The following is a 19,707-nucleotide window of genomic DNA, read 5'->3' on the forward strand; positions in this document are numbered from 1 at the left end:
CCCTGGTTAATTTTGAACTTGTTCCGTGGATTCCTCATTCCAGTTCTGTGTGGTGCCTTCATTCTCATACCTCCTGAATACAGTCTTTTTACTCTTTCTGACTGGTGTTCATCCTCATGCCCCTCAAGTTTGCTTCTATCTTCTCTCTGTGCTTTCTCCCGGCTTTACTCTGCCCATTTATCCATGATGAAAGTGGTCATGGATGGAGCCCTGTGACCTTTTCTTGCTGATAATATATCCAGTATTTCTTGATCCTGCCTATCACAACAGAGGACGACTGTGCCTAAAAACTTTGAGTCAATGCATTTTTCATTAGCCCTTTGCTTGCCTCTTTTGTCATTCCTTTAGCTACTGTCAGTCCGTCCGTCCCCACCCCGTCCCCCCCCCCCCATTAAAACTGTGTATGGATTAAGATTTCCTCAGATGCTGTCATTCTAACCACACTCAACTTACTTCTGAAAATATTTTGTTTACTGACCTCAGCATGCTTGAATATCTCGCAATGAAGTTACAGTATGTGTGTCACTGTCATTTGAACATAAGCATTACGGGATTGCGTGTTTGCTGGAAAGACATGCCAGGGGACTCAGATGAGTTTGCTGTCAGGTATGTTCGTTAGCTCGTGAAGTTAACATGAACAAAGCTGCAGCACTATTAAGTCCCCAAAACTGCTGTTCACAAAATTACTAAGCCATTACTCTGTAAAATAATGCAACAGTGGGACTAAAGGAGAAACAGTAATGTACTGTCATTAATGACTGCTTTTTATCATTAATACCACATCCTTGAGAGACCTCCTGGTGCCATTTTTCTTGCGGTACAACATGGAGCCACTTTTTAGTAATCTTGGGTGCGCTGGGTTTTTCTCCACATCTTTCATGTCACTGTCAGTTAAATTGAATAGTATTAAAATTTATATTCTCCAGCCTACAGAAGTTGCAGTCTTGGAGGCTTTCCCAGAGTGAATCTGAAAGAGTTTAAAAATGTTGAAAGCTACTTATTTGTTAAATCTCTTTATTTTGCCTGATTTGAAATTTTTGAAGTTCTTTTGTTTACTTCTCCTATTGGATATTTTATGATACAGCTTTTAACTGGTTAGTTTTGGCAGTGGATCAGTCTGTTTACATGCTATCAATGTGATTTTTAGGTATGTTTTTAAAATTTTTGTTTTGTCATTATATGGTACTGTAATGGGCCTATTACACTCTCATGAGAACTGTTTCGGTCCGTCAGCGTGCTGGACAGAAATCGGAATCTCAGCCCCCAGGACTGTAACACACTAAAGTGAAAATTTATGACCAGCCCTGTGGAAATGTGCCTTAATTTCCTGTATTAGAGTGTCTGTCTTATATGGACATCTTTACAGTTTTAAAGTGTTTTCTGAAGTAGCCAATGGCCAAGTTCAAGTAGTCTTTAGGTAAAACCAGGTTATTACAAAGCTGAATGACATTGAAAGAGGAAGTGATTCTACCGGAATTTTTTTTCTCATCGAGTACTTTATCATTCTTGCCTGTGAAAAGTTTATATAAATCATTATAGCAAAGTCACAATGCAGAACATGCATCCTCTGCAGGAATGTAGGCCGAAATGTTTTTTTAAGGTGTTTCCTGAGTCCTGTACAAACACAAGTTCTCAGTTTCCATATCTCCTGTTTTCCTTTTCACTTCTGCTCTTTCCAACTCTTCTTCTTCTCCCCCCCCCCCTTTTTCTTCTAAGGATGCTTTTTGGAGGTGAACACATGTTAGTGAGCTACACTGTCTCCAAAACAAACAAAAGAGGGTGGGGAGGTGATGAGGGGGAGGAGGACAGGGAAAAGATACAGCTGCTCATTTTTAGTTTTTGAAACTAGCCTTGAATTCTGTGGCATTTGCTTAAGCTTTATAATAAAAAGTAGGAGCTCAACTGAAACACTGCATCTTTATTTTACTGTGTTTGCCAACAAGAAAATGTTAAAATAGTAACAAATAGATTATTTAAATTCTTGTCTAAAATAGTATTGATGGATGATGTTTTGCCAGATGAGATTGTGTGAGTAGAGGGTTGCCACACCAGTGAAAGCTTGTGGAAAAGCAGCCAACCCCATATGCTGTTTTTTATTCTGTTGTGTCAACATCCAAGTCAGTACTGCTAGGAAGTAGGAATCCCTATAGCATTGGGTCCTGTAATTCCTTTCTATTGAACCTGCCCAAGCAGTGTGCCCTCACAGCAAAGGCCAATAGCATCCTGGGCTACATTAGGAAGAGCGTTGCCAGCAGGTCGAGAGGGGTGGTCCTGGCCCTGTACCCAGCCCTGGTAGAACACATCTGGAGTGCTGGGTCCAGTTCTGTGTTCCTCAGTACAAGAGAGACATGAACATATTGAAGTGAGTCCAGTGAAGGGCCATAAAGATGATTGGGACTGAGACTGTCCAGCCTGGAGAAAAGAAGACTGGGACGGATCTCATCCATCTGTGTAAGTTCCTTATGGAGGGAAAAGTGAAATAGACGGAGCCAGGCACTTCTTGGCAGTGCCCAGTGACAGGACAAAAGGCAATGGGCACAAACTGAAACACAGGAATTTCCATCTGAACACAGGAAAACACTTTTTCCACTGTGAGGGGGATTGAGCACTGGCACAGGCTGCCCAGAGAGGGTGTGGAGTCTCCATCCTTGGAGACACTCAAAAGCCGATGGGACAGGACCCTGAGCAACCTCCTGTAGCTGACCCTGCTTGAGCAGGGGGTGGGTGCCTGCCAGCCTCAGTGAATCTGTGATTCTTGTGTGCCTCTGGTGCATTATTTAGCTGAAATACTGGGCGATGTCAAGATACCACTGAACAAGCTGTGTGTTCTCGCATATTTTTCTGAATGGTAACAATAATGAAATAATATTATTAACACTATTAGGGAAAACTTGTGGTGGAGGAACAAAGCTTGAAACAATGTGTGGAATGAAACGTGTTTGGGGCTTTGTTACACAACTCTTCACATGTTAGTGAGCTCTTACCCACGTAAGCAGTCTCATTGACGTCAATAGGACTACTCCTATAAGTGTTCACCAGTGCAAGTAAGGGTTGCACAATGTGTCCTTGTCTGTAATGTACAAACATATGTAACACAGTATTTAATTACTTCAAACCTGTTTTACTTCAGTGGCATATTCATTTAAACATCTTAAATTATACTGCTTTTCCTAGGCCATATTTTACTGACATGGAGATATCATTACATCCATCACCATAAAATTGAATAGAGATAGCATCTCTGAAAAATCATCTTTCCCTCTGTTCACTTATACAGCTGAAAAAAAGCGGTGGTAGAAGAAGAAAATAACTCTCTTCCTTTATTATGTTTTAAATAAATTGGGGTTTCTAACTTTTTTCCTGACAGTTTGATGGAATCAGTGCTTTACTTTCAGTGCTTAATTAGTCTAAAGGTAGGCTTTCTTTTCCCCACAAAAGAATTAAATAGGGGTTTTTTATTTTAAATGTCAGTCAAAGTTTAATTTTGTATAAAGAGACATCTTGTGTCTATATTTTATAGTAATACTAAAAGTAAGGTAAAAAAGCAGTTTCCAAGATTAATTATGTGATACTAACTTTTCATATTTCAACTTTATTGCTAGAACATCTGCTGTAGCACTTTTGGTGGGGTTGAGGGAAAGCTATGTTGTACTCTCTAACATTCAAGTGATAAAGCCAGAATCTCTGTCACAAAAACAGGGTTTTTTGAGACTTTTGGAAGCTTTTATTTTTTAAAACTTTTTTTCTAGTTGCAAGTATTGAAATTTGGTCAAGGTGCTTGAGTTAGGTTAGAGACTTTCTGAAACTACTGTAAGATAGTTCATATGAATAGTTGGAGTTAAATCTCTTTGGAATTGTGAAATGCTGTAAGAATACAGTGTTATAATTTAGAAGAGCGAGCCTATTCCAGTTCGTAACGAGGATAGGTGTTACTCATTCAGGCTGGTGGTACCTTTACAAAGAGATGATCTTTAGTGCTGAAAACTCTTTTAAGCTAATAGTTAAAATATGAAAAAACCTAATTGCTGGAAGCTGAAATAAGGAAACTTGATACTGGAATTAGAATGTAATTTTTTTTTTTTTTTAGTTTTTATTTTTTTCATAGGTACGCCCATTTAGTACCCATTAGTAACCTGAAGAGATTAATGGGGAAACGTGCTAAACTATTCTACAGCTTGAGTCTTTTATTCAAAATCAGATGTCTTTTTTTAAGAAAAAGATATGCACTAGTTCAGCCTTCAGTTTATTAGGCTTAATGTACAGCTAGCAGATGACACTCTTTGTCTTAATCAGTAGGTCAGGATCTTGACAGTAGTTTCTATCTGTCCAAAGACAAATGAACCCATAAACATAATGGCTGAGCTTTAGATCAGGTAAGAATAGCACCTTGCAGCCTGCTCCTTGCATCTTCTCTGAAGATTTCCATTCATATACTCAGCAGGCTTGTGCATAGTACAGTTACAGAATCTGCAAAATACATAATTTAAACTAACAGACATGTATTTTTCTATACATTTTGTTTCAGCCATGATGTCTAGAAAAATGTTGGACTAGCGTGGTTTGTTTTTGAAGACCTCGCTTCCCATGAACCAGATCAAACCTTTCTGGATGCAGCTGTATTAGGTTTCTTCTTAATAGACCTTTCTAGTTACAGATTTCTCTGGGTTTTGTACCTTCTCATTTTGTAAAGGATGTTGACTGTATTTCTCTTTAAGCCTCCTAAGACTGTAAGGTTGGAGGGGATTAAAAAAGAATGAGAAATCCTTATCTGTGGTGCTGCAGATATGGTCCTAGTGCTACCAAAGTAGAGAATACCCAGGTGTCCGGTCTTGTTGGTAAGTAGCGTGTTATTTGACGATGTGTAGTTGTTACTTAAGAAGAGTCCTGTGCCCTGGGAAACTGTCCTAACATGTCTACTAATGTAAGTGTTAAGATGAATTGTGATGCTCCTTTCAAAAGGAAGAACATTCTCTGTATTCTATGTAGTAAAATAGGAGACTTGGAACAGGCAGGTAGTGTCCTTCAATGGAGGTCTCATCATACTGGATCTTGTTTGTGGAATAAGTTAAGTAGCATTTTAGGGAACAGCACTATAAGTTTATATTGGTAAGTATATTACAAAGGATTTACAGAACTTTATTCATGGGAGTTCATTTGAAAAAAAATCAGCAGTAAAACTTTGGTAATAAAGACAATCATTTGGAAAAAAAATCAGCAGTAAAACTTTGGTAATAAAGACAATGGGATGACTCTTGAGCCGGAAGACTTTACTCAAACAGGGAGCTACTCAGGGATCAGGTATTGGGAGGGAGACACTACATCAGCCAGAAGGTATTATCAGAGAACTCGTAAATCAAGAACTTTGTTGCAACACCTGTATTCAAGGGAAAAGTTAAGGCATTCTTACCTTGTATAATTGTTAGATTTTAAGTAGTTTAATTTACAGCTGCATATGATCTTTCCAGGGATTAGGTACGTACAAGTCCTGAGTGACTTGATGCTTTTCATAATGAGTTACGAATGAACTGTATTTTGGTATTTGTCACTGTATAATTGAGTATTATTGGTCACGTATATTTTGGGCACGAGATAAGGTACCCCAGCTATGTGTCTGCACAAGAGAATAAAAAAGAGCACATAATTATACGGCATACTGAGGTGTTCCTTATGTATTTACAAGTATGTTTTTGCTTGTTTTAGTGTGATGCATTATTTTTAAGTATGTTGATAATTATTTTTGTCAGTAACCTTAAGATCATACATAGCTTTCTCCTCAAGCAAAGATCTGAAACGAATTTGATTACAATTTGCAGCTCCTAAAGCATTTCTGTATTCCTTTTATTAGCTTTTTGCTGAGTGTTAATTAAATCCCAAAATTTGGTCCCATCATGCACCTGGAAGGAGAGTAAAGCTTGCTATAGACCCCTCGGAGTTACTCCAAAGTGCTAATTAGAACTGGAGAGAAGCTACTCTCAATCCAGGAAAGTAACAGTCAGAGTTTTAAAAAGCTCCATACATCAAATAATGGATGGTATTACAGCGTAACAGTACACGTGCTGTGCAGGATTATGCCATTCAGACAATCTGAAGTGTGTATTGATACCCTATGAAAAATGATTATTCAAATTAGGAACACTCATTCACCCCGTTAAGCATATGTATAATTCCTATGGAAATACTATAGGCCTTTAACCTCTAGCTGATGAAAACTGCTTTCATAAACACTCTTACACGGCTTTTTGCTTTTTAACTTAATACTGAAACAGTGCTCAGAGCTGACTAGTTCTTGAGTGCTAGATTTTGGGAGACATAACCAGCTGAGTATCTGTAGATGTCTAGCGCTCAAGCTTGCAAAATGCTGGTAATATCAGAAAAAACACCGTGGAAGTTGGTGGAAACTAAAGGCTCTTGTGTCCACACGTTGCTCAGCATCTGGTGTGTTCAGATGCAAAGATACATCCATGGATTTTTCATCAGGAATAACTGATTTCAATTACAGGATACAGGATGAGGTGGTTATTGGTATTCTTTCTGCATAAACACATTCAGGCTCTGTTTGGCTGACCTGGTCTTTATTTTTCTCTCTCTGAAACTTAAGCAGTGCTGCTGGTGTCCTGGCTGAAATGTTGCATCACGTACTGCTGGCTGCTGTAGCCACTGCACGAGTGACTGCACTTGATTGTGGGTGAAACTGTGGTCTAAATGTATACAGAGCTTGCAGTTTTATGCGGTGACTGGAGGCTGGCATAATTAAGCATTCGTCTTTATATGAAGATTTGAAATGTTTAATGACAAGATTTATTATATGTGAAACAAACGAATGCCCTTTTTAAAATACCAAAATCGACAGCGTAGTCTTTTTGTGTACTGCATTATTGTTTTTCACTGCTAATACTGTGAATGCAGAGCTGTGTATTGTTTTTCTTCTAGCAGTGCAGGCGGGAGTCGGAGGAGGAGGGGCAAAAAAGGTGAATGGAGCTGCTCACAGATGAGTTTGTGAATTAATTTTTCAAGAAAAGAGAAACAAAAAAGAGGTTTGACTATTCTGGTTGCTACTTGTTAGTGATTATACTTTTTGCCAGACCAGTAATGTCAGGTTTCACAGAGCTTGGGCACTTGGTTGCATTACATTCCTGTATACTTAAATGGATTAAGATAAAAAGTCTGACTTGAAAAGGATATTCCAAAACTGACTGTGCCTGTGGTTTTGAATGCTGATGCTTTGAACAAAGAAGGGATTGATTTAATGGGATTAATCCTTAATCCAAATGAAGCAATGTACACACATGCCTCGAATGCTTTTGAGAATAACTGCAAATATCATTTATAAGGTTCTGTAGAAAGATACAGAGAGGTGATCTTTGTGTAAGAGATGGGGCAAGACAGCTTTAAATAAAGGAGAATACAGGCAAAGTTGTGTTCAAATTAGCTCTTCTGGATTACTTTAAGATATTTTTAAGGCTTCTTTTTTGTACAAATATGACATTTATTTTCAAGTGCTGATTTTGAGGAAGGGTTACACAGCTCTTCATCATTTTGATATTCCAGATGAGAAGATTTATTTAAATATTATACATTGTTTTTACTTGTACTTGAGGTAAGATTGTTTTCTGTTTCAGATAATACCTTATCTGGGAAGTGTTTATCATCATGATTTTATTTTTTTTTTTTCCCTTGGCTTGCAGATTTTCTGTGTGGCAGAGTCTATTATTACTTACTTGGAGAAATTATGACTTTGCCCATATTTGCTGTGACTCCGTGGCCCCACTAATTTCAGGGGAGAATTGTTTATTAAACCAAACAACCCAATTTGTGGGGTTTTTTTGTTTGGTTTCTTTTTTTTTAATTTTTTGTTTTTTAAATGTTAACAGATGCAACATTTACAACATTTATAGTTATTTCCTTTAATTTTTATTAATAAAAGCTTTCTCGATACATAAAATCCATCCAATTTCTTATATTGACCAATGTATACACTCACAATGCGTTTTCAAAGCATTGGAACCTGTCTAACTGGGTGAAAGGTATGTCATATGCACCAAACACTTTTGCAAGGGTTTTGAGGAAAGCAATGACTGCAGTCTTTCAGAATGTAGCTGTTCCAAGATAAAATGCTGAGCCTTGATAAGTATTCGGCTGGCTCATCAATTTTTACCCATTCTCCCTTGCCTCCCCACACCCCCCAGCCTGGGAACCAGAAACTTTAGGTGAAAACTAAAGTTCTTGCATAATCATGAGATTTGATGGAGCTAGTTGTTTTAGAAAAAGCCCAAATATCGTAACACTAATGAAAAAATTGCAAGAATGGCTAATGATGTGATTGACTCATGTTGCTAAATGGAGCAGATTTTTAAACATAGCTCTAGGCTTCAATTCTTTCATCTCATTCACAGTCAGTTCTGCTTCATATTGAGCTCAGTGAAGCTATTCTCAGAGGAGAGTGCAGTATGACATGGATTAAGAGTCAGAGAGTGGAGCCATTAATTGACGCAGTACTACACAGGTTATCTAATATCTAAGAAATGTTTTAAATATTTTAGGCAGCATAAAAAGCTGAAAGCAAAAATATAATTTTCAAGTGATTTTTGGCTTTATTAATTTTTTTTTAAAAAGGAAGGCTGTTGGAGACTGGCTGAAAGGTAAGGAGTAATTACTGAGAACTGATGTTTGAAGGAGGTCTTGTTTCTTAGTTTATTTTTGAATCCAGCTATGCTATATCTGGGATAGTAAACAAACAGTCTGAAGGAGCATTCTTAGGTACTGGATTTTTTTTTTTTTTGTCTATCCTGTTGTATTGATAGAATGGTTCTTGGCAGTAGATTGGCCAAAGCCAGCTAGTGATGTCCCAGGCAGGCCCCAGGCATTGCTCAGGAGCAGGGTCAGGCTGGGGATGGTTCCCAGCAGGCAGTAAGCATGTATTGCCATTCCAGTTTTCCTTCATCTTCATTCTTGGAGGTCAAGATAGGTCAAGAGAGCTTAATATTAAGGATGGAGGAAGTTATAAGCGACTTGGTTTCAGGTGAGTGAACAGTCCTAGACATACTCAGTTTACTGGTGTAGACAAACCTGCAGTGTTGCCATGCAGCACCATTACAATCTAAACCAGTAAAGTGAGTTTCTAAGATGGTGAGTTTGGTATATTTTGTCACATATGCTCAAAAAGCAGTTTCTCCCTTAAGGTAGAAGTAACCAGTGGTTTATACTTCCTCTTTTTTGTTTTTTAAAGTGTTGATATCCAGTTATTTTCCAAAGACTATTTTGCTGACATCTTAAGAGGACAGCAGCATATAAGACTGTGACAGTGTTTACAGTTTCTGTCTTTCCTAATCCCTAACATAGACATTATGAGGATTGTAGTATTCAACAGGGTGAATATGAACACATTTACTACATGAATCTTCCTATTCCATAAGCTCTGTCCACTGTTATACTTTATTCTTTATTGGTCATTCAAATACACTGTCATTTGGACACTGTGTTTGCTCATGTGAGACTTGAAAAGTGTTTGTGCCAGTACCTGTAAAATGATCTGCTTCCATGGTATGTCCAGCTGCAACCAAAGTTGCTTAATTTTCTCTCCTCTTAATCAGTATTTGTTTTTAGTGCTACAGATTTTCTTTTTGACTTAGGAAGCTGTTGGTTTACTTACACTGGACAGTGGAAGATTGCTCTGTGAATTCAGATGATTTTTTTTAGTGTTCTACCTGATGTTATCACTAATGAAATGTTGGAGTTGTTGAAACGAAAGCTTTACTGGTAGATGAAAAGGGGAACCCAGGCTTGAGCAGACCAGGCAATCACTAAATGCAGCAGCCTGCAATACTCACATTGGCTTTGTCTGGGACACAGAAATACAGGTATACTGGACAGTGATGGTGGTGGTGCTGGGGTTTTTGTGTGGCTTTTAGTATAAGTACTAACAAAACCAGTCAAAGTCCTAGTTATGCTTTTGAAGCCCGAATGATCTAGTCCTGGTACACTGTTGAAATAAATAAAAAGAAAAGACAGTTTCTTGTGGCGGTTCAGAATCTACGTGAATAACTATTCCTCTTTAAATAGCTCTACTAAACTTGCTAAATTGTCTTCAGATAAAGGTTTCTTTATTCTTTACCCTTAGTGAAATGAAGCCTGTTTTTTTAAGAATTAATCATAGGACCACGGAAAAGATAGTTATTTGTTGAACCAGACTATCACAAACATTTGGCTTTCTACTTTAGGTTGAAATTACTGGACTGTGATATTTGGTAGCAATATTTGTATTTTATATAGTTAGTTTACTAAAATAAGAAAGGGAAGAAATCCACCCATAATTCTGTCTTCAACTATATATATTTCTGCTATTAATTCAGTGAAAAAGAAACTGTTTCTCATAGTTTATGAAAGAAAAAAAAAAACCCAACCCCAAAACACCCTTACACATGCTATGTTGAAAGCCAAGGAGTTATTTAAAAAAACCCCAAACACAAACACCATCACCACAAAATACAATCCCAAAATTTTGATAGACTGGCATGAACTATGCCAAATTAGATGAACAGCTTGAGGCTCAGGCATATGCAAATTGGAAAAACAGGGCTATTGTTTATTTGGTAGAGTGCACCGATACATCAGATTACAGAAATACTATAAGTAAATACAACTGTTTCTTTCCTATTATTTGATTCACCCTTCCCACTCCTAATGTCCCAGAATGAATGTCCTGCCAGAAAGATTGTTCCCTCTGGCAGTAAAAAGACCTTTTGCTGATCAAGGTATTGCCTCTTGGGTGGTGTTGGGGGGACAGGCTCCCTTCTGCCCTCAGCTTTGTATTGAGCTTTGCCCATTTTATATTATCCTACCCTATAATAAATGAGGTGGTACACAAAAAACACAATAAGGTGAAACACTTGCATAAACCCCAGCATTTATTGAAAAGCTGTATTTCCACTTACTGTTCAGACAGGGGTAGCCAAGAAATGGAAAAAATGAAACCAAACCAACCTTGATTTATGGTTTTTGTGCGTATGAATGAACTTTTAAAAGCAGATGGCATGGCCAACGAGAACATTTCAAATTGAGATCTACAAAGAGAACCTAAACAGGCATGCTAGTCAGGAAGCGAGGAGCTGCTGAGCTAGCACAAGTGGCGGGCAGCCTGAGCCATTTCTTTGCCTATGGTTTGTTCAGAGGGAAATGAAAAAAGGAAGAGCTTATCTGATACACGTGTGTCCTTTGGCATGATATTTTTATTATTTTCATTATTTAATCACAAATCCGGAATAAACAGTTAATGTGTGCATAAAACACAGCAATAGCAAGTTACACCAGAAAGATATCAGCACAGAAATGTGGGTTTATCACTTTAAAATAAGAATACAAGGGAGAACGGTGGTTTGATGCGTGTGTGTTTTTAATTAAACAGGGTATATGTATGACTCAGGAAGGCAAACTCTAATGCATAAATGGAATGAATGGACGTTCAACCCAAATACCAGATTCCTCCTTTAATTCCGAGAGGAATTAGGGTCATTCCAGTCTTTCTGTGCTTTGTGGCCTGCTGTGTGCTAGGCTGTTGGCCAGAGTTCAGCCCTCCCGAGTGATGGTCCCTCTTGATAACTGCCACAGCTCTGTCAGAGGACAGGCAGGTTCCAGATAAAAGAGGCAATGCTTTCTGGGGACGCGTGAAAAAAAGCGAGGGGAGCTTTTCTTTGGGCTACTTGTGAGAAAGCGTATAGACCAACACAGTTAGGAATGTGTGCACTCCTACCTTTTTCTTAGTTAGATACTGTTGATGTGTATACTTTATGCTCCATGCAAGTATTGATGAACAAGAATGAGAGAAGTCCTGGCATCACGGGAGGTGATGGGAAGCTCCCTGTTGTGTAGAGAGCGCTGTGGAAATAGTAGACATAGACTACTATCTCTACTAGTCTATGGGTCCAAATAGTAGTAAGGGGAGAAGAAAGGAGTAGTGGAGAAATATTTCTAATGTGAATGCATGTAGAAAAGTTTACTGCCCAAAATACTTAAGACCAATACATTAGTAACAGAAAAATTAATAACCAGCGCTGGCTTGTGTTTTGTTTGTTTCTAATTCTGTAAATGATACCTGATTGGCATGATAAACTTCTGGTTCCTGAGTTTTGGTGTAAGTATTATTGTCCTGTTTATTCCAATGTTATTAATCAGTGTCTCTGAATTGTCAAATAATTTTTTTGCATATTTCAGAATTAAAAGATTACAACAGTTCAACAGAGAGGTTGATAATATTTAACAAGAAAGTATGTACCAGAAGTTTTCAGGAACATGTGAATATTCAAGAGAGCAAGTGTCTCCATCATTGAACTTAGGCATATTCTCATGTAAAAATCTTATTCTTATGTATATCTTACAATGTAGAAGGCTTTATATATGCTATATAATAATTGTTTATGCACAGCTGTAAAACGCTCTTAAGTTCAAGCTTCTTTACAACACTTTCTTGCCCTAATGTACATAAAACACAAAACATTTAAGCGTCTTCTAAAATGCTACTTTCTAATAATGGTACATTTTCTTAATGTTACATTTTGTGAAGTTTCAATGTGTTCTTGCTGGTTTTGGTTGTGGGTTTTGTGTGTATTGTTGTAGCATGTATTTTTCAACACAGTAGGCTTAACGATTAGAAGCAGCAATAAGTCTGCTTTAATCTATGCAGAAAATAAATTTAAGTTACTCCTTTTTAACTCTGCAAATGTAGTTGTAAATCCCGTTCTGCTTGCTCCCATCTACAAATCTGACATTGAAAAAGCACATCTGCACAGGTGCCTTTAGTGAAATAAAGGAGGGCAGTTTAAAGACTGTTGTAGGATTTCGTTTATCAGGTCCATGAATCACTTTTCTGTATAAGGTTAAAACAGAGTTTTCACTCTCAGGTTGCTGAAATTGAAGGACATCTGGAATGGAGATTAAACTCCTGACATGCAGACTGAAGTCTTACTCCAAATTGACATTTTATTGAATTTTGACGTATATATTGCAAAACCCACGACCCATAAAGGTTTGAATTGAGGAAGTACTTCCATTGAAGTCAAGGAATACAGACTGCATGCATAAGAAAGTTAAGGTTATTTTCACTGAAGACACAAATCAACACTTCTAGAATTTCAGCTGCTAATTTTGTAAACTTTTCAGTTCCTAATTTCTTACTAGAAGCAAGAAGTGTGTGTTTGCAGTCTAAAGGCAACCTGGAAGTAGCAGGCATTGCGTGACAAACCTGTATTGATCATTTTTCATCCAGAACTTAAAAGGCTGATAAATTTTGATGGCTTTCTGGTGTTTACTCTGGTAGATCTTCAAAATGCTATAGTCTTTATGAATGATTCTCCAAACGTACATTTTCTTTTCAAGTTCTATTACTATGAAATTAGAAAAACTTACTTTTTCAAGGTATTACATTTTTCTTAGTTGAGCAAATTACAAAATTATATTAATTAGTCTGATTTTTCAGTACGTGAGGCGATAACCTGTATTCGCTGAAAAATCTTTTCATTCATGTGGCACATGTACTTCTTCATAGATGCATTGTGAGCTAAATTTACAAACTATCACCTAAGGTTAAACAATCAAAGTAGCGGGGTTTTGTTTGTTGTCCCCCCACTTGCTGATCACCTCATGCTCTTACTGATTTAGGAAGAACCTTTTCTTCTTTACTAATGAAAATCAGGATACTCACTTAGCTCTCTTTATTCAAATGATCCAGATCTGGAGATTCTTACCTGTAAGTGGGAATGTTGTTATTTGAGGCTATGATATCCACCAGGAAATGCTGCCTATGTGGATTTAAGAGAAAGGCTATTTTAAACCAGATTTGGGCTGGTGGGGGCTGATGTGCTGGGAATGACGTGGTGCAGTTGGTGTGGGGAGAGTGGCATGTGTGGTTGGCGCTCTGCAGGCGGGAGCTGTTGGTTTGTGTTCTGGTAGTGCTTCCTGAAGGCTTTCACAGTAAACATTTGTAAGACATCTTAAAGGTTACAGTTGTTGACTCGCATATAAATTACTCTATAGCTGTTTTCAGCATGTTCTGATACTGTGTGAAGAGTAAAATAAGGAAAATTGATCTGATCTTATAGCATGAATGCTCTCCAAAAGAGGGCAGTGTTGTTTGGAGGGGAGTTTTTCTTCTGTTGAACTTAGGCTGCTTTCTGTGGAGAATTTACAATACAATTTCTATACACACAACACAAGAGGAGAAGGCGTATTGAGAGTCATTACAGTGGGGGTTACTCCTCTTCCCCTCAGATCTCATTAAGGCTTTTGTACTGGGGGTGCTTGCTCCCTTTGTGGCAGCCTGGAGCTTAGTCCCTTGGGATAGGTGTGCTTCTTCCCTGCCCTCCCTCGGAAAGCCTCGGCACTCGCGGGTTCACCTCCCTGCGGCCAGTGGTTTTGTTCGGGGGATTTGTGAAGAGTATGATCAGATTGTAGTTTTATGAATTTGGGAATTTATTTATGACTGTGTCAGGGATCTGAGATTCTGAATTTTGCCTCTTTTTCTGAAATGCGTACCAGAGTTCTCTTTTGGTTGCAGATATTGTAAAGGCCTTTTATCTACAATTACTTTTATTTTGATAACTGAATTACGAAGGCAATGGAAGCATGTGCACATGAAAGCAGTTTATATTTCTAAAGTTGCTTAAGTAACTCCAGTATTTAACATAATAGTTTTTGTTGCCTTTGCTGCCATTTGCTGTGAGAACACTGAAATTGATGCTCTATGAGAAATACCAGTTCACTTTCTGCTATCTCTTTCTTTATCAATATATCATCTTGTGTATCTTGGAAATAAGTAATTTTAGAGTCATAATCATAGTCATAGATTCCTTCCTGGCCATTTCTCCCAGGTAATGTTTATGTGTACTCCTGTGGGGGACTTTTTGTACACAGTATCTTTCATGGATATGCTTTGCTTCTACTGTTTTCTATATGACAGCTCGTTTTTTTGACTGGATATTGTTCTGTCTGGGAGGAGACAATTTAAATAGCCATGTATTCAATCAGCATGTTAAACAAAAGAATATTGATTGTTGCTGGTGTCTAGATATAAGTAATTTCATACCAATAATGTAATCAATTAATATTCTCTCTTTCAGGTTTAACGGATGAAAAAGTGAAGGCCTATCTTTCTCTTCACCCCCAAGTACTGGATGAGTTTGTGTCGGAAAGCGTAAGTGCGGAAACTGTGGAAAAATGGCTAAAAAGGAAAAATAACAGACAGGAAGGTAAGTCCATTTTATTTGCAATTAGTATTTAGCTTTGAACAGCTCAGTTCTTATTTTTAGATTTAAAAAGGAAACCTAGTTTTGGTAAAACTTGACTGTTATAATTTTTATGTCTAGGTTCTGCCATTTTTTGAATGGCAAAAGAGGTTAACAATTTTTTTAGTATTTGCAGCCTTTTTGCATTTCTGTTTTGCAATTTACTGGTATTTGTTTTGGAGGTTCAGTTTACCCATTTTGAGTTGCAAATACTATTCCACCAACCCATAATATTTGTTACATTAGTGTATGTTTTGAGAACATAATTTGGTCTTCTTGGATGTAAAATTGGTAAGTTTTGAATTAAAATTATGCAGTATCTGCAGGATGTGAGCCTCAGTAAAATACTGGATATACCATCTCTAAAGTTCCTGCTTGCAACATGTATTAAGTCAATTTTAGATGTAAACATTGACACAGAGGTTATAAAGCAGTGTGTTGAATTCTGGAGGTTATTTTTGTTGGGTTGCTTTAGGTATAATCCCTCACTTACTAGACCGAGAAAACTGTTCTTTATGAGTCAGCCTGGGTTGACAACGATCCTAAATTTTGTAATGATCTTAAATTTTGTGAGATTGTGTGCAAACATAAGATTCATGCACTTCTAACAATGATTTGGAATGTACCAGTTAAAATGCAGAAGAGGAGCTTACCAAGAAGGTGAGGAAAGAAAAACTGATTTTACTCTGCGTGTGCATTGCTCTGTAGCTGACTTCTAAGGTGATTGGGGTTTAAGTTCTGGTGATAATTCCCATTTTAAATAGAGGGGCTATTGCTACTTCCTAGAAGATAGCTGAGTGTTTTCTGCAGAATTATGGAAACAGGAAATGGTGGGCAAGGGACAGAAAAGGCTATATCGAGACAGATTTTTGGTGGTGATGACTACGTATCTGATACTAAGGTGGTAGTACATTTTTGTTGGTGTAAAGAGGTTGCCTAATGGAAGAGTAGAAGTATGTAGCAATAGACCACCTGTTTACTACTTTCTTTGTGGTTTACAAACTGCAGCACTGCAGGATGGCTATCATTATAATCCACAAATGCAATCAGAAAAACAGTGTTATGCATCAAGTGAATAAGTCATGACAATGCTTTTTGTAGACAGAAGAGAAAAAATACTTTGATGTTATTAGAAACAAATACTACTTATTTTAAAGAGCTGTGTTCCTGTGAGACAGATGATTTTCTCTAAGGTGCTTGAAATCACTATAAGAAATCATGACTTGTTTGAAATACAGTTTATAGTCTGGGTCAAGGATTTTGATGCTAAAAATGAAGGAATGCTTTGGATAACATTTCAGCTTCAAGTATCTTATATTGCTAAGTGGTATTTATTACCAGTTGCTCAAATTTTCCCTTTTTTTGGGGGAGTGACCTGAAAATACATTTTTGTGAAAGTGCTTATAAAATTTTTTGAGCCAACTACAAAAGCAGAGTAACTGCTGACCATTGTCTTAGTGAAGTTTTAATATGAATAGCTGCGATGGTATGATTTGTCCATCATTTTCTTCAACTTTAAAACTTCTGTTTTATGGCTAACTTTTCCCAAACTGGTGAATTAAAAGTGACAAGCAATAGTTATGCTGTCATTATCATTCAGCTTTATATCTGTTATCGTCAAGCTGGTCCTTCTGCCTTCCCTGCTGCTTCCCTTTTGCTGACAGTTATCTTTAAGGTGGCCATATTTATGACACTAAAGGCAGTTACGCAGATGTGGCTTTCTTAGTGCTGGATTTTTAGATGAAAATAAGCAGAACCAGATTTAAAACTACACTTGCCAAGTCAAAAAGAATAATTTGAATGTGTTTTGTTTATAGAATGAAACAGATACTGATTAGCCTTATCTGTGATTTTCTTCTAGAAAGATAAAGGCTATAAAATGTCTCTGAAAACAAAACATCTTAATTTGTCAGAATGCAACATTTTTAGGAAAGAAACTCGCTAGATTATTTACTCAGTTCGCATTATGTATGTACAAATCCTACTGCCTGAGTAATGGTGGCAGTGACAAATGAGGAGGAGAAGATGGAACTGATTCTTTTGGTGTCAGCATGGATCTGTGGTGACTTAAAGTGAATATGTAGCCTAAGTCATTTTACATTAGTAGGGGTATAATTTTCCCTCTATCCCTCTTGCTTTAGTGTAGTCTACTTTACAAATGTTCACATCATGTAATGTGATACAGACAGAAAAATAAGCTTTGTACTTTCTAGTAAGTTGCCAGGCAGGCAAAATGCTGTTTTGAGATCTCTGGCTTAGTGTCTGTACTCTTCTTATACGTTGGTGACGCAGAACAGACATTAACCTATATGCAGAGATTGTGTGCTGCCTGATTTACAGGCATCCAGCTGTGTGTACTCTTCAGCCAGAACTCAGTGGGCCTGCAGCCAGGGTAGTTTATCTGAATTTCATAAGCATGAATATAAACTGAATTGTCTGATTTGGACTTAAATGAACCAAAATTTGTCTGTGACTGAGATTCACTGAATTAGTTACTTTAGATGGATTTTGTTTTTTTTTAAAACCCAAAGTATTAAAAAGGAACGCAATCGATGAATACTGCTGTGTTTAAGGCATAACTATATCCCAAAATATCACGGGTTGTGTCATCAGTGTGTACCAGACAAATCTTGTATCTATCACAGTAAATGTTAGATTGAAAGTCGCTCATGACAGGTTGATGGTGATCTACAAGGGATTATAAGAGAGTTGTGTTTTTTGGTGGGTTTTTTGTTTTGGTTTTGGGGTTTTTTGGGGTTTTTTTTTAGTATATTGGAGAAAAACTGTAAAGGTAGCACTGGGAAGGAATGCTGCTCTTACTGATATTTGGGTATTCACTGCAACTTTTTGAACCCTGACTATCATCTACCAAGAAAATACATGCTCAAAACAGACCCAGGCCTTGTATTGCTGCACACAGCATTTCCAAACAGCTCTATTTGTAATAAACTACCATTTGAGTTTTAAATTTTTCATATCTAGATCATGGCTGAGTTAGGCAGGACTCTGAATTAAACTGGAGCACAAACTGCACTGCTTCTCATGCAAGGTATTTTTGATTGTTATTTGCAAGCAAAATTTAACCAAGTAAGAAGGTGTCTTGATTAAAGAAACTGATTAGATATTTTGGGGTTCATTTTAACTCTTCTTCAAAGTTGTTTACATATTAGCTATGGAAGAAACTTGTTTACGGATCAAGCCTACTACTTGTAGTCTGAGGTCTGGTCTGTACTTCATGCATTATGGCCTCATGGGATGTTTTATGAAGTTTATACATCAGAAAAACATCTTCATAGAGACAGAGTAAAAAGTGCCTGTGCTCATATACCTAATCTTACTTGATGTGCTGGTGTTAAGTTATACCAATAAGATACATGATCTTGCTTTAAAGATTCATTAAAGGTACATCTTGATAGAAGGAAATTTTTTTCAATGGTCTTTAAGAGTTAATCTGCCAGAAGGAGATCTTTTCTCTTCCAGATGCCTAGATAAAAGACTCGCAGAACTCACAAAACATTTTCCATTTGTCCTCTTCCATATCATTCAAGCGACAGTAACATGATTGTAGCAAGAGCCATAAGATTATGAAAGTTTTAGGCTCTGCTGGATAGATCCTTATCTGCCAACAAATTTCTCAGAAAAATATTTACGAACTCCAACCTTAATTATATTATTCGAAGCTTCACTGCCACAACAATAAGAAGCTAAGCACGTTGATTATAAGCCATATGTGCATCTTTTACACTGCTGATACTGAATTTCAAAAGTGTCTTTCCTAATTTTTTAATGTCATTTTTGTATAAGAAGAAAGGACAAACAGTGCTGACACAGAATTTCTACATGGAAAGCTGCCTATATCAACTCTTGCTCTGTGGGAGCAAAGTTATCACTTCCCTAAGGGGATGGCCCTCATGTGCATCAAAGTGCATGATCATGTGCTTAATTACTGCTGAATCTGGACACATCAACAACAGCTTTATACATTATTTGCTTCCAGCAATACTTGCCAAAACCATGTAAATCTATATATAGTGGGAACTTAAGGTGCTTTGCCACCATACAAATGTTGGTGTTAAGTAATTTTTAAATGGAAAATTGTGTCTAGAATAGTACATTCAGTACACGATATGACACTGATTATACAGAGTCAGAAGTTACTGTCTGTTAAGTACAGTGGATTTACTGCCTTTACAGGAACCCAGAATTTCATAATTGACCTGTTTAAAAAAAAAAAAAAAGTGAAGAAATCAGAAAACTAATTGCTTAATATAATGTTAGTGTGATATTGCTGTAATGTTTATTCAGGATGTATAGTCCTCAAGAAGATATCACATAATTTTTTCTGGACTTTGAAAAACAATAGGATTGATTGTCTTAGGGTAAGTCCAAGGTACTGCCATTGTAATACTAATATTTCCACTTACGGACTTCAAAA

At 37.2% G+C, this 19,707-nt stretch overlaps 1 protein-coding gene across 1 annotated transcript in view; it reads left to right on the forward strand.

Moving 5' to 3' along the window:
* The window catches only part of PDE10A (phosphodiesterase 10A), a 188,064-nt gene that overhangs the window by 63,107 nt on the left and 105,250 nt on the right, over window positions 1–19,707 (forward strand). The window contains exon 2 of the mRNA XM_059835550.1: window positions 15,108–15,236. Within this exon, the coding sequence (XP_059691533.1) occupies window positions 15,108–15,236 (129 nt within the window). The remainder of the gene's footprint in view (window positions 1–15,107; window positions 15,237–19,707) is intronic.

Source organism: Gavia stellata, chromosome 2, assembly GCF_030936135.1.
Source record: "Gavia stellata isolate bGavSte3 chromosome 2, bGavSte3.hap2, whole genome shotgun sequence".
Lineage (NCBI taxonomy): Eukaryota > Metazoa > Chordata > Aves > Gaviiformes > Gaviidae > Gavia > Gavia stellata.